At 45.3% G+C, this 16042-nt stretch overlaps 1 protein-coding gene across 2 annotated transcripts in view; it reads left to right on the top strand.

Annotated features, from left to right (window-relative positions):
* The window catches only part of LOC140205027 (BAR/IMD domain-containing adapter protein 2-like 2), a 300466-nt gene that overhangs the window by 99940 nt on the left and 184484 nt on the right, over positions 1-16042 (top strand). For both annotated transcript variants that reach the window (XM_072272101.1, XM_072272100.1), the window contains one exon: positions 13635-13842. In XM_072272101.1, coding sequence (XP_072128202.1) covers positions 13635-13842 — 208 coding nt within the window. The remainder of the gene's footprint in view (positions 1-13634; positions 13843-16042) is intronic.

Here is a 16042-nt window from a genome sequence, read left to right as displayed (position 1 = left end):
GATACACGGTGTATCGGAAGGATAGGAAGGTAGGCAGAGGTGGAGGCGTGGCTTTATTGGTAAGAAATGATATTAAATCATTAGAAAGAGGTGATATAGGATCGGAAGGTGCAGAATCTTTATGGGTTGAGCTAAGAAGTAGCAGGGGTAAAAGGACCCTGATGGCAGTTATTTATAGGCCTCCAAACAGCTGCAGGGATGTGGACTACAAATTACAACTGGAAATAGAAAAGGCTTGTCAGAAGGGCAGTGTTATGATAATTGTGGGGGATTTTAACATGCGAGTAGTTTGGGAAAATCAGGTCAGCACTGGATCTCAAGGGAGAGAATTTGTAGAATGTCTGCGAGATGGCTTTTTAGAACAGCTTGTTGTGGATTGGGTATTGTGTAATGAACCGGAGGTGATTAGAGAGATTGAGGTGAAGGAACCCTTAGGAGACAGTGATCATAACATGATTGAGTTCACTGTGAAATTAGGAAAAGAGAAGCCGAAATCTGATGTGTCGGTATTTCAGTGGAGTAAAGGAAATTACAGTGGCATGAGAGAGGAAATGGCCAAAGTTGACTGGAAAGAGACACTGGCAGGAAAGACAGCAGAGCAGCAGTGGCTGGAGTTTATGTGAGGAATGAGGAATGTGCAAGACAGGTATATTCCAAAAAAGAAGAAATTTTCGAGTGGAAAAAGGTTGACAAGGGAAGTCAAAGCCAAAGTTAAAGCAAAGGAGAGGGCATACAAGGAAGCAAAAATTAGTGGGAAGACAGAGGATTGGGAAGTTTTTAAAACCTTACAAAAGGAAACCAAGAAGGTCATTAAGAGAGAAAAGATTAACTATGAAAGGAAGCTAGCAAATAATATCAAAGAGGATACTAAAAGCTTTTTCAAGTATATAAAGAGTAAAAGACAGGTGAGAGTAGATATAGGACCGATAGAAAATGATGCTGGAGAAATTGTAATGGGAGATAAGGAGATGGCAGAGGAACTGAACGAGTATTTTGCATCAGTCTTCACTGAGGAAGACATCAGCAGTATACCGGACGCTCAAGGATGGCAGGGAAGAGAAGTGTGCGCAGTCACAATTACAACAGAGAAGTACTCAGGAAGCTGAATAAGCTAAAGGTAGATAAATCTCCTCGACCAGATGGAATGCACCCTCGTGTTCTGAAGGAAGTAGCTGTGGAGATTGCGGAGGCATTAGCGATGACCTTTCAAAAGTCAATAGATTCTGGCATGGTCCAGAAGACTGAAAGATTGCAAATGTCACTCCGCTATTTAAGAAGGGGGCAAGGAAGCAAAAAGGAAATTATAGACCTGTTAGCTTGACATCTGTGGTTGGGAAGTTGTTGGAGTCGATTATCAAGGATGAGGTTACAGAGTACCTGGAGGCATATGACAAGATAGGCAGAACTCAGCATGGATTCCTTAAAGGAAAATCCTGCCTGACAAACCTATTACAATTTTTTGAGGAAATTACCAGTAGGCTAGACAAGGGAGATGCAGTGGATGTTGTATATTTGGATTTTCAGAAGGCCTTTCACAAGGTGCCATACATGAGGCTACTTAACAAGATAAGAGCCCATGGAATTACGGGAAAGTTACATATGTGGATAGAGCGTTGGCTGATTGGCAGGAAACAGAGAGTGGGAATAAAGGGATCCTACTCTGGTTGGCTGCCGGTTACCAGTGGTGTTCCACAGGGATCAGTGTTGGGGCCGCTTCTTTTTACATTGTACATCAACGATTTGGATTATGGAATAGATGGCTTTGTGGCTAAGTTTGCTGACGATACGAAGATAGGTGGAGGGGCCGGTAGTGCTGAGGAAACGGAGAGTCTGCAGAGAGACTTGGATAGATTGGAAGAATGGGCAGAGAAGTGGTAAATGAAGTACAATGTTGGAAAGTGTATGGTTATGCACTTTGGCAGAAAAAATAAACGGGCAGACTATTATTTAAATGGAGAAAGAATTCAAAGTTCTGAGATGCAACGGGACTTGGGAGTCCTCGTACAGGATTCCCTTAAAGTTAACCTCCAGGTTGAGTCAGTAGTGAAGAAGGCGAATGCAATGTTGGCATTCATTTCTAGAGGAATAGAGTATAGGAGCAGGGGTGTGATGTTGAGGCTCTATAAGGCGCTGGTGAGACCTCATTTGGAGTACTGTGGGCAGTTTTGGTCTCCTTATTTAAGAAAAGATGTGCTGACGTTGGAGAGGGTACAGAGAAGATTCACTAGAATGATTCCGGGAATGAGAGGGTTAACATATGAGGAACATTTGTCCGCTCTTGGACTGTATTCCTTGGAGTTTAGAAGAATGAGGGGAGACCTCATAGAAACATTTCGAATGTTAAAAGGCATGGACAGAGTAGATGTGGCAAAGTTGTTTGCCATGATGGGGGAGTCTAGTACGAGAGGGCATGACTTAAGGATTGAAGGGCGCCCATTCAGAACAGAAATGCGAAGAAATTTTTTTAGTCAGAGGGTGGTGAATCTATGGAATTTGTTGCCACGGGCAGCAGTGGAGGCCAAGTCATTGGGTGTATTTAAGGCAGAGATTGATAGGTATCTGAGTAGCCAGGGCATCAAAGGTTATGGTGAGAAGGCGGGGGAGTGGGACTAAATAGGAGAAAATGGATCAGCTCATGATAAAATGTCGGAGCAGACTCGATGGGCCGAATGGCCTACTTCTGCTCCTTTGTCTTATGGTCTTATGGTCTTATAAAACTTATTGCTAGCAATTTTATCAAGTGGTACATAACAACGAAAGAGAAAGGAAAAAGTAGTATACATTGTCTTATACTCAGAATAGAGTTAATCAAATAATCCAATTAATCTATAAAATAGCCAGATTCTAATGGTGTGACACCTGCTACAGAAAACTAAGAAGTTATTACAAAAATACAGAAGCAACTGTACCATAATTACTGGAAAAATCACTGAACAATTCCACGTATATACACTCAGTGGCCACTTTATTAGGTACCTCCTGCACCTACCTAATAAAGTGGCCACTGACTGTAGATTTGTGATCTTCTGCTGCTGTAGCGCATTCATTTCAAGGTTTGATGTGTTGTGTTTTCAGAGATGCTCTTCTGCATATCACTGTTGTAACATGTGGTTATTTGAGTTGCTGTTGCTTTTTTCTCAGCTTGAACCAGTCTGGCCATTCTCCTCTGACCTTTCTTATTGACACGGCTTTTTCACCCTCAGAACTGCCGATCACTGGATGTTTTTTGTTTCTGACATTGTTCTCCGTAAACTCTAGAGACAGTTGTCATGAGAATCCTGAGAGATCTGTAGTTTCTGAGATATTTAAACCACCATGTCAGGCACCAGCAATCATTCCACAGTCATAGAGTTGTAGAGTCATAGAGAAGTACAGCACAGAAATAGGCCCTTCAGCCCATCTAGTCCAAGCCAAAACCATTTAAACTGCTTAATCCCATCGACCTGCACCGGGACCATAACCCTCCTTAACCCAACTATCAACCTATCCAAACTTCGCTGAAATGTTGAAATCAAGCCTGCATGCACCACTTGTGCTGGCAACTCATTCCACATTCTCACGACGCTCTGACTGAAGAAGCTTCCCCTCACGTTCCCCTTAAATTTCTCACCTTTCATCCTTAACCCTTGACCTCTAGTCGTAGTCCCACCCAACCTCAGTGGAAAAAGCCTGCTTGCATTTACCTCTCATAATTTTGTAGGCTATCAAATCTCCCTTTAGTCTTCTATGTTCTAAAGAATACAGTCCTAACCTATTCAATCTTCCATATAACTTCCAGACCTGGCAACATCCTTGTAAATTTTCTCTGTATTCTTTCACCTTGTTTACATCTTTCCTGTAGGTAGGTGACCAAAACTGTACACAATACTCCAAATTAGCCCTCACCAATGTCTTATACAACTTCAACATTACGTCCCATCTCAGTGCAATACATATAAATCAGTAACACACATCAAAGTTGCTGGTGAACGCAGCAGGCCAGGCAGCATCCCTAGGAAGAGGTACAGTCGACGTTTCAGGCCGAGACCCTTCGTCAGGACTAACTGAAGGAAGAGTTAGTAAGAGATTTGAAAGTAGGAGGGGGAGGCAAAGGGGATATAAGAGGATCATGGGACAGAAAGTCCGGGGAGAAAGACAAGGGGGGGGGGGCAACCCAGAGGATGGGCAAGGGGTATAGTGAGAGGGACAGAGGGAGAAAAAAGAGAGTGAGAGAAAGAATGTGTGTATAAAAATAAATAACGGATGGGGTACGAGGGGGAGGTGGGGCAATAGCGGAAGTTAGAGAAGCCGATGTTCATTCCATCAGGTTGGAGGCTACCCAGACGGAATATAAGGTGTTGTTCCTCCAACCTGAGTGTGGCTTCATCTTTACAGTAGAGAAGGCCGTGGATAGACATGTTAGAATGGGAATGGGATGTGGAATTAAAATGTGTGGCCACTGGGAGATCCTGCTTTCTGTGGCGGACAGAGCCTAGGTGTTCAGCAAAGCGGTCTGCCGGTCAGACTAATTCCACTAGACCGAGCAGAGTGGTGGTAGAGGGGAACTGATTAGGTCTGGAATCCAAAAAGAAGCGGAGAGCTTTGAGACCTTCCTGATGAGGGATGGAAGTATATAGGGACTGCACATCCATGGTAAAAATAAAGCGGTGGGGGCCAGGGAACATAAAATCATCTAAAAGTTTAAGAGCGTGAGAAGTGTCACGAACATAGGTAGGAAGGGATTGAACAAGGGGGGATAAATCCGTGTCGAGGAATGCAAAAACGAGTTTGGTGGGGGAGGAGCAAGCTGAGACAATAGGTCTGCCAGGACAGGCAGGTTTGTGGATCTTGGGTAGGAGGTAGAAACGGGAAGTGCGGGGTGTGGGAACTATCCGTAGCAGTGGATGGGAGATCCCCTGAGTGGATAAAGTCGGTGATGGTGTGGGAGACAATGGCCTGGTGCTCCTTAGTGGGGTCACGATCGAGGGGTAAATAAGAGGAGGTATCCGCGAGTTGTCTCTGTGCCTCGGCAAGGTAGAGGTCAGTACGCCAGACTACAACAGCACCTCCCTTATCGGCGGGTTTAATAATAAGGTTAGGATTAGTGCGGAGGGAGTGGCGAGCAGAGCGTTTGGAAGGAGTGAGGTTGGAATGGGGACAAGGTGCGGTGAAGTCGAGACGGTTGATGTCCCGTCGGCAGTTAGCGATAAAGAGATCCAGAGCAGGCAGAAGACCAGAGCGGGGTGTCCATGAAGAGGAGGAGGGTTGAAGACGGGAGAAGGGGTCATCGGTGGGGGTGGAAGAGCCCTTGCCGAAGAAGTAGGCTCGGAGACAGAGACAGCGGAAGAAGAGTTCCGCATCCTGGCGAACACCGAACTCGCTGAGGTGTAGGCGAAGGGGGACAAAGGTGAGGCCCTTACTGAGGACAGAGCGTTCTGCCTCCGACAGTTGAAGGTCGGAGGAGCTGGTAAAGACCCGGCACGGATGAGAGCTGGGATCAGAGGGGGGATGGGGGTGGCTGTGGGTGTCAATGGAGAGGGGAGGGATGGGGTGAGAGGAAGATGGAGCCTCTGAGGACCCAGGAGCTGACGACGGGATCTGGAGACGGGATTGCAGAGTATTGGTGGGGGAAGGGGAGATGGGAGCCACAATAGCAGCACATAAAGACCCGGCCTGGAGTTCCCTGGCCCCCACCCCTTTATTTTTACCATGGATGCCCAGTCCCTATATACTTCCATCTCCCATCAGGAAGGTCTCAAAGCTCTCCGCTTCCTTTTGGATTCCAGACCTAATCAGTTCCCCCTCCCACCACTCTGCTCCGTCCAGCGGAATCAGACCTTACTCTTAATAATTTCTCCTTTGGCTCCTCCCACTTCCTCCAAACTAAAGGTGTAGCTATGAGCACCCGTATGGGTCCTAGCTATGCCTGCCTTTTTGTTGGCTTTGTGGAACAATCTATGTTCCGTGCCTATTCTGGTATCTGTCCCCGACTTTTCCTTTGCTACATCGACGACTGCATTGGCGCTGCTTCCTGCACGCATGCTGAGCTCGTTGACTTTATTAACTTTGCCTCCAACTTTCACCCTGCCCTCAAGTTTACCTGGTCCATTTCCGACACCTCCCTCCCCTTTCTAGATCTTTCTATCTCTGTCTCTGGAGACAGCTTATCCACTGATGTCTACTATAAGCCTACTGACTCTCACAGCTATCTGGACTATTCCTCTTCTCACCCTGTCTCTTGCAAAAATGCCATCCCCTTCTCGCAATTCCTCCGTCTCTGCCGCATCTGCTCTCAGGATGAGGCTTTTCATTCCAGGACGAGGGAGATGTCCTTTTTTAAAGAAAGGGGCTTCCCTTCCTTCACTATCAACTCTGCTCTTAAACGCATCTCCCCCATTTCACGCACATCTGCTCTCACTCCATCCTCCCGCCACCCCACTAGGAATAGGGTTCCCCTGGTCCTCACCTACCACCCCACCAGCCTCCGGGTCCAACATATTATTCTCCGTAACTTCCACCACCTCCAACAGGATCCCACCACTAAGCACATCTTTCCCTCCCCCACCCCCCCCCGCTTTCCGCAGGGATCGCTCCCTATGCGACTTCCTTGTCCATTCGTCCCCACCATCCCTCCCCACTGATCTCCCTCCTGGCACTTATCCTTGTAAGCGGAACAAGTGCTACACATGCCCTTACACTTCCTCCCTTACCACCATTCAGGGCCCCAGACAGTCCTTCCAGGTGAGGCGACACTTCACCTGTGAGTTGGCTGGGGTGATATACTGCGTCCGGTGCTCCCGATGTGGCCTTCTATATATTGGTGAGACCTGATGCAGACTGGGAGACCGCTTTGCTGAACACCTATGCTCTGTCCGCCAGAGAAAGCAGGATCTCCCAGTGGCCACACATTTTAATTCCACATCCCATTCCCATTCTGACATGTCTATCCACGGCCTCCTCTACTGTAAAGGTGAAGCCACACTCAGGTTGGAGGAACAACACCTTATAATTCCGTTTGGGTAGCCTCCAACCTGATGGCATGAACATCAACTTCTCTAACTTCCGCTAATGCCCCACCTCCCCCTCGTACCCCATTTATTTTTATACACACATTCTCTCTCTCACTCTCCTTTTTCTCCCTCTGTCCCTCTGACTTGCCCATCCTCTGGGTCCCCCCCCCCCGTCTTTCTCCCCGGACCTCCTGTCCCATGATCCTCTCATATCCCCTTTGCCAATCACCTGTCCAGCTCTTGGCTCCATCCCTCCCCCTCCTGTCTTCTCCTATCATTTTGGATCTCCCCCTCCCCCTCCCACTTTCAAATCTCTTACTAACTCTTCCTTCAGTTAGTCCTGATGAAAGGTCTCGGCCTGAAATGTGGACTGTACCTCTTCCTAGAGATGCTACCTGGCCTGCTGCATTCACCAGCAACTTTGATGTGTGTTGCTTGAATTTCCAGCATCTGAGGAATTCCTGTTGTTTGCATATAAATCAGTATATTGATTTATGAAGGCCAATGTGCCAAAAGCTTTCTTTACGGCCCTACCTGTGACATCACTTTCAATGAATTATGTACCTGTATTCCCAGATCCCTTTGTTCTACCACACTTCTTCAGTGCCCAACTGTTCACTGTGTAAAACCGACCTTGGTTGGTGCTACTGAAGAGCAAAACCTCGCACTTGTCTGCACTGAATTTCATCTACAATTTTTCAGCCCATTTTTCGAGCTGATGCAGATCCCTCTGCAAGCTGTTCCAATAACTTTCCCACAACTGATGTCAGAGTCTCTGACCTATAATTTTCTGGTTTATGTTTAGAGCCTTTTTTAAACAGCGAAACATCATTGGCTTTCCTCCAATCCTCTCGTACCTCACCTGTCATTAAGGATGCTTTAAATATCTCTGTTAGAGCCCTGGCAATTTCTCCACTTGCCTCCTGTAGAGTCCAAGGGAACATTTTGTCAGGCCCAGGGGATTTATCTGCTCTGATTTGCATCAGGATAGCAAACACCTCCTCCTCTGTAATCCTCTGAAGTTGATGCTTCTTTGACTTACTCCTGTAGACTCTATATCCACCTCCCAAGTAAATACAGATGCAAAGAATTCATTTAAGATCTCTCCCATCTATTTTGGCTCCACACATGAATTACCATTCTGGTTTTCCAGGGGACCAGTTTTGTTCCTTACAATCCTTTTGCTCTTGGCATACCTCTAGAATCCCTTAGAATTCTCCTTCACCTTGTCTGCTAAAGCAACATCATGCCTTCTTACAGACCTATCCTCTTGCATTTTTACTTTGGAACTAATGACATTGTGGTCACTGGATGCAAAGTGTTCATCCACACAAACATCTGTCACTTACCCTATTTCATTCCCTAATAGCAGATCCAGTATCACACGCTCTGTCATTGGGACTTGTACGTACTGATGAAAGAAACTTTCCTGAACACGTTTGTCAAACTCTATCCCATCTAGTCCTTTGACAGTATGAGATTTCCAATCAATATGTGGAAAGTTAAAACCACCTACTATAACAACCTTATGTTTCTCACAACAGTCTGCGATCTCCCTACAAATTTGTTCCTCTAAATCCCTAGGACTGTTGGGTGGTGTATAATATAGCCCCATTAATGTGGTCATACCTTTCTAATTCCTCAGTTCCACCCATATCACCTCACTAGTTGAGTTCTCCAGTCTGTCCAGATGGAGCACTGCTGTGACATTTTCCCTGACCAGTAATGCCACCCATCCTCCTTTAATCTCTCCCGCTTTTTCGTGTCTAGAGCAGTGGAACCCCAGAATATTGAGCTGCTAGTCCTGCCCCTCCTGCATCCAAGTCTCACTAATAGCTACAATGTCATAATTCCAGGTGTTGATCCATGCCTTGAGCTCATCCACCTTTCCTATGATACTTCTTGCACTGAAATAAATGCAGCTCAGGACATTAGTCACACCATGCACAACCTTTTGATTCCTGACTTTGTCAAGGTCTTAACAACATCTGCCTTATGAATTGAGTTGCTGCCACATAATTAGCTGATTAGATATTTGCATTAATGAGCAGATGTACCTAATGAAGTGGCCACGGCTTGATGGCTATTACATAAAATTACAAGCAAGCACAGGAAAGTTAAATTACAAGGCAAAGAGGAATTCTAAAGCCCAATCCAACAAACATCAAGTCTATTTAGAGACTGACAGAACTCCTTTAAACTTTTCCCCACTCTCCTTAAAGCCAAAATGGATATTTTTGATAAATTTGTTTATTATCTTCACACGTACCAAGGTGCAGTTCGAAGCATGGAATCAATACAGATCATTTCATTGCAACAGTGCATTAAAGTAGTACGAGGGAAAACAGTAACAGAATACAGAATAGGGTGTTACAGGTGCAGAAAAAGTGCAGTACAGGTAGACAGTAAGGTACAATGCCATGAGGTGAAGTGCCCATCTTACCATTCTAGGGGACCGTTCAATAGTTTTAGAACAGTGGGATAGAATTACAATCAGAATCAGGTTTAATATCACGGAAATGTCGTGAAATTTGTTAACTTTGCAGCTGATATTTACATGATAAATACAGAAAAAATAAGTCAATTACAGTAAGTATATATCTGTACATTAAATATTTAAATTAAAAAAGTGTAAAACCAGAGGTCTGTGACTAGTGGTGTGCCACAGGGATCATTGCTGGGTCCATTGTTATTTGGCACCTATATCAATGATCTGGATGATAATGTGGTAAATTGGATCAGCAAATTTGCTGATGATACAAAGATTGGAGGTGTAGTAGACAGTGAGGAAGGTTTTCAGAGCTTGCAGAGGGACTTGGACCAGCTGGAAAAATGGCAGATGGAGTTTAATACAGACAAGTGTGAGGTATTGCACGTTGGAAGGACAAACCAAGGTAGAACATACAGGGTTAATGGTAAGGCACTGAGGAGTGCAGTAGAACAGAGGGACCTGGGAATACGGATACAAAATTCCCTAAAAGTGTTGTCACAGGTAGATAGGGTCGTAAAGAGAGCTTTTGGTACATTGGCCTTTATTAATCAGAGTATTGAGTATAAGAGCTGGAAAGTTATGATGAGGTTGTATAAGGCATTGGTGAGGCCGAATCTGGAGTATTGTGTTCAGTTTTGGTCACCAAATTACAGGAAGGATATAAATAAGGTTGAAAGAGTGCAGAGAAGGTTTACAAGGATGTTGCCGGGACTTGAGAAACTCAGTTACAGAGAAAGGTTGAATAGGTTAGGACTTTATTCCCTGGAGCGTAGAAGAATGAGGAGAGATTTGATAGAGGTATATAAAATTATGATGGGTATTGATAGAGTGAATGCAAGCAGGCTTTTTCCACTGAGGCAAGGAGTGAAAAAAAACAGAGGACATGGGTTAAGGGTGAGGGGGGAAAAGTTTAAAGGGAACATTAGGAGGGATTTCTTCACACAGAGTGGTGGGAGTATGGAATGAGCTGCCAGACGAGGTGGTAAATGCAGGTTCTTTTTTAACATTTAAGAATAAATTGGGCACATGGATGGGAGGTGTATGGAGGGATATGGTCCGTGTGCAGGTCAGTGGGACGAGGCAGAAAATGGTTCGGCACAGCCAAGAAGGGCCAGAAGGCCTGTTTCTGTGCTGTAGTTTTTCTAATAAAAGTGAGGTGGTGTTCATGGGCTCAATATCCATTTAGGAATCTGATAGCAGAGGGGAAGAAGCTGTTTCTGAATTGCTGATGTGTGCTTTCAGGTTTCTGCGTGTCGGTTTTGCTACCAGAGGTGAAAATACACTAGACCTGGTTTACACTAACAAACCAGGTGCCTATAAATCAGTCCATTGACCCTGCTGTCAGATCACTCATCTGTAATGTTAGTACCAGCAGACAAACCACTGATCAAACGGGTCAAACCAATTCTAAAGGTGGTGAAAACCTGGCCTGAGGATGCAATCTCAGCACTGCAGCACTGCTTTGATAACACCAACTGGAGAATGTTCAGGGAGACTGCTACCTATGACAACCATGTTAACATCTAGGAATATGTGGATTCTGTGAGCAGCTACAAAGGGAAGTGTACTGAGAATGATACCATCGTGAAACACATCCAGGTGAGGGGAAATCAGAAGCCGTGGCTTACTGCAGATGTCTGTGCCAGGCTGAGGGATCATGATGCTGCCTTTAGATCAGGAGATGTGACAGCTCTCAGGGAAGCAAAAACGGTGCTTTCCAGCTCCATCAGGAAGGTGACATGGGAGCATTGTCAAAGAATTTACAGCCACTTCTGCTATACCAGAAACATGAGTTTACCCTGATTGTCAGTGACCAGGATGCTTCACTCCCTGAGAGGCTGAACGTCTTCTACGCCTGGTTTGATACACAGAACAAGATGCTGGCAAGGAAGGCACCCCTCCCCTCGGGAACAGACACTCTGTTTGGCTGAAGCTGAGGTGAAGAAGACCCTAGCCAAAGTCAACTCATGCAAAGCTGTGGGGTCTGATAACATACCAGGTCGGGTTCTGAAAGACTGCACGGCTCAGCTGATAGAAGTGCTGACAGATACATTCCACATTTCTCTGTAGCAGTCTATTGTCCCCTTGGCTTTCAAGGCAAGGGGACAATAGACTGCCAAAGGAGGTGACGGTAACCTGCCTGAATGATGATCATCTGGTAGCATTTACATAAACCATTATGAAATGCTTTGAGCGGCTGGTCACGGAGCACATTAAAGCCTTTCTCCCGGCTACATTAGAACCTTTCCAGTTTGCCTTTTGCTCAAGTTAATCAACTGATGATGCAATAGCCTCTGTCCTGTTCCGCCTGGAAAATGGGGTCTCATATGCCAGGCTGCTGTTTATAGACTTCAGTTCAGCGTTCAACGCCTTCATATCCAGAAACTGGTGGAGAAACTGTCCTTGCTGGGTCTTAACACCTCCCTCTACAATTGAATACTGGATTTAATAGTGAGGACACAGTCAGTCCATGTGGGCAGCAACGTCTCTCATCCCATTACGCTGAGCACTGACGCTCCCCAAGGCTGTGTGCTCAGTCTGCTGCTGTTCACACAGCTGATGCATGACTGTGTCACAGGATCCAGCTCAAACCATGTCATGAAGTCTGTGGATGACACAACAATGGTTGGCCTTATCGAGAACAATGACGAGGCAGAGTACAGAGAGGAAGTGTAGCGACTGGTGTGAGAACAACAATCTAAGCCTGAACGTGGAGAAGGCAAAGGAAATCATTGAGGGCATCAGGAAGGTGCAGACAGACTATCACCCTCTGTGAATACATGGCTCCTCCGTAGTGAGGGTTAAGTGCACCAAGTTCCTGGGAGTTCACATCATGGATGTCCTCACCTCATCCCTTAATATCACTTCCCTGAACAAGGTGGCACAGTAGCACCTCCACTTCCTAAGATGATTGAGGCAAGCAAGGCTTCTCCCTCCCCTCACCACCCCATCTTAAATACATTTTACAGGAGCACCATTGAGCGCGTCCTGACAAGTTGCATCTCCATTTGATATGGGAGCAATTGAGCATTGGGACTGGAAGTCCCTACAAAGGACTGTGAGAACAGCCCAGAGGATCATAGGGGTCTCCCTACCATCCATCCAGGACATTTATCAGGAGCGCTGTGTACGCAGGGTCCTTGGTATTATTAAGGATCCCACCCATCCATCCAGCATCCTCTTTAACTTTCTACCATCAGGCAGGAGACTACAATGCATAAAAACAAGGATGGTCAGGATGAGAAACACAGTTTCTTCCCCTAGGCCATTAGGCTTTTGAACTCTCAGCCGCATTATTTTCTAAGTGTCACTGGTTAATCTGTGACCTTACAATATTCAATATTGATGCCCTTTAGTTTGTTATTTATGTGTGATTCATCTGTAGATTTTATCCTTACCTTCATAAGTTATCATGTGTTGTCTGTTATGTGTGCTACTGTGCCTTACACCCTGGTTCAAAGAAACATTGTCTTCTTTCTATATACATTATATGGTTATATATATTATATACAGTACATGTATCTAGTTAAATGACACTAGACTTGACTTGACTTCTGTACCTCCTTTCTGAGGGTAACAATGTGAAAGGGGCATGTCCTAGGTGGTGGTGGTCCTTAATGATGGATGCTACCTTTCCGAGGCACCGGTCCTTGAAGAAGTCTTGGACACTACAGAGGCTCATACCCAAGATGGAGCTCACTAATTTTACAGCTTTCTGTAGCTTTCTTCAATCCTGTGCAGTAGCCCCCACCTGCCCATATCAGACATTGATGCAGCCTCTCAGAATGCTGTCCACAAGAAGTGTAGAAGTTTTTGAGTGTCTTAGGTGACAAACCAAATCTCTTCAAATTCGTAATGCTGTCTTGCCTTCTTTATAGCTGCGTAAATATGTTGGGGCCAGGTTAGATCCTCAGAGATCTTGACACTGAGGAACTTGAAATTGTTCACTCTCTCCACTTCTGATCCCTCTTTGAGGATAGAAGTTGTGATTGAGCCCATGGGTCTTGGTCCAAAATGTTGACTGTTCATTTTCTGCTTCAGCCATCGCCTGTAATGCTGAGTTCCTCCAGCATTTTGGGTGTATTACCTTATCTATGACTTTGAAAATTTTATATACTTCTATCAGATTTGATGCTCGTTTCATCTCCTCTCAGGACTGAGCTCAATTGGTGGCCTGTCGAATTTTGGACCTCAGGGGACCAAGGTCAATGCAATGACCAGTACTACAGTCCGGGCTGTCGTCTCCCATTCTGCTGCGGGAAATCAGAGTTTGCTAAGTTTCGAGAAAGGTGACATCATCTTGATATTGGTGCCAGAGTCAAAGAATGGCTGGTTGTTTGGAAAGCTTGAAGGAACATCTAGGTACGTAATCTCCATAAGGGCCAGATTAATTTTCTGCAACAGAGTGTTTTAACCATGATAATTGCTTTTAAATTGTGTGTTTTCCTAACCTTTCATTTACCGTGAAGTCTCTGAATATTCTCAATTGATTCAAGTACAGATCAGTCAGACCAGATTCAGATGTATTTATCTATCACATCTACATTGAAACATACAGAAAAAATGTGACATTTGCATTAACAATCAACACAGCGTTAGGATGTTCCAGGCAGCCTTCAAGTGTCACCACACATTCTGGTGCTAACATAGCATGCCCATAATGTTTAGCAAAACAACACAAGCAACAACAACAACAAACAAAACATCAGCAAAGCAAGCCCCTTTACCTACGTCCCACCTACTCACACACACACAGGTAAGCCACCAACCCTAAGGCAGGCTTCCTCCAGTCCTGGGAATCCAGACTCTCAGACTCACAAACAAATGGCCTCCAAGCTCCAGACCCTGGCAAGCCCCTTTACCTGCCTCCCACCTACTCACATACACAGACAAGCCACCAACCCTAGGTTAGTCTCCCTCCAGTGCTTGGCCCTGGATTCTCAGACTCACAAACATATGGCCTCGAAGCTCCAGACCCTGGCCTGGAAAAGGAGGCACAACGACCCAGATAATTCAATGTTCGGGCCTTGCCCTTGGAGGCACAAAAGATGCAGATGCCAGAATTTGAAACAATTTCTCTGCTGGAGAAAGTCGGCTGATCAAGCAGCAATTGTGGGGAGAAAAGATCAGTGCAGTGTTTTAACAGGAAACATTGACAATTCCTTCTGCCACCCTACAGATGCTGATTGACCCACTGGGTTCCTCCAGCAAGTTGAATGTTGCTTCAATTCACGGTGCACTGCCACCATGACTGGTCAGAGAGGGACTATTCCACTGGGATAGGCTTCAGAAAGTTGAATGTTGCTTCAATTCATGGTGTACTGCCACCATGACTGGTCAGAGCGGGACTATTCCACTGGGATAGGCTTCACTTGCATATGACTGGGGTCAGTATCCAAGTCAATAACCAACACCAACACCCCACACCCTCCCTCCCAGCTGTCACGCCACCAGGAACATCAGTCTGAAGTGCCAACAATTTTTCTGTTCAGATTGCTGAGTCGTTCCAGCATTTTCTATTTGATTTCAGATTACCAGCACCTGCACATCTCTGACTGATTAATTGATAGAATACAATATTTATTCTTGCAGAATTATGTCGTGTATTTCTGAGTGGTCTAGATCAACATAATTGCAGCAATACTGTTACTGCGAAATAGTGTAAGAATTACCCAAAAGATTAACTAATTGAGTCCAAGCAGGAATTCACTTGGGTCATTAAAGAAATGAAACTATAAGAACGGAATTGGAGTTGGTTTAATCTTCAAGGTCAAAGCCTGCATCTACAATACAACTCAGATATTTGACTTCTCTGGATAGCCATGAAAAGTAAAAGCAACAAAACCTGTAGACCCCAGGATCTCCGACCAACTCCCAGTAGAAAAAGAAGAGCAACGATAAAATCCCTGAACGCCTCCTCTGCAGAAAAATCAGTGATAATAAATCCCTGACCCCCTCCTCCACAGAAAAAACAGTGACAATCAATCCCTGACACCCCACTGCAAAAAAAAGTGACAATAAATCCCTGACACCCCCCACAGGGAAAAACAGTGATAATAAATCCCTGACGCCCTCCTCCGCAGAAAAAACAGGGACAATAAATCCCTGACCCCCCTGCAGAAGGAACAGTGACAATAAATTCCTGACCCCCTCCTCCACAGAAAAACAGTGACTATAAATCCCTGACCCCCCTGCAGAAAGAACAGTGACAATAAATCCCTGACCCCCCCCACAGAAAAAGCTGTGACAAGTCCCCGAACCCCTCCTCTGCATAAAAGACAGTGACAATAAATCCCTGACCCCTTTTCCACAGAAAAAAAACAGTGACAATAAATCCCTGACCCCCTCCTCCACAGAAAAAAACACTGACAATAAATACCTGACCCTTCCTCCACAGAAAAAACAGTGACAATAAATCCCTGACCCGTCCTCCACAGAAAAAAACAGATACAATAAATCCCTGACCCCACCCCCGCAGAAAGGACAGTGACAATAAATCCCTGACCCGCCCACAGAAAACACAGTGACAATAAATCCCCGAATCCCTCCTCTGCAGAAAAGA

The sequence above is a fragment of the Mobula birostris genome, chromosome 11, assembly GCF_030028105.1.
Source record: "Mobula birostris isolate sMobBir1 chromosome 11, sMobBir1.hap1, whole genome shotgun sequence".
Classification (NCBI taxonomy): Eukaryota; Metazoa; Chordata; class Chondrichthyes; order Myliobatiformes; family Myliobatidae; genus Mobula; species Mobula birostris.
This window is presented reverse-complemented; position numbering and strand designations above follow the sequence as displayed.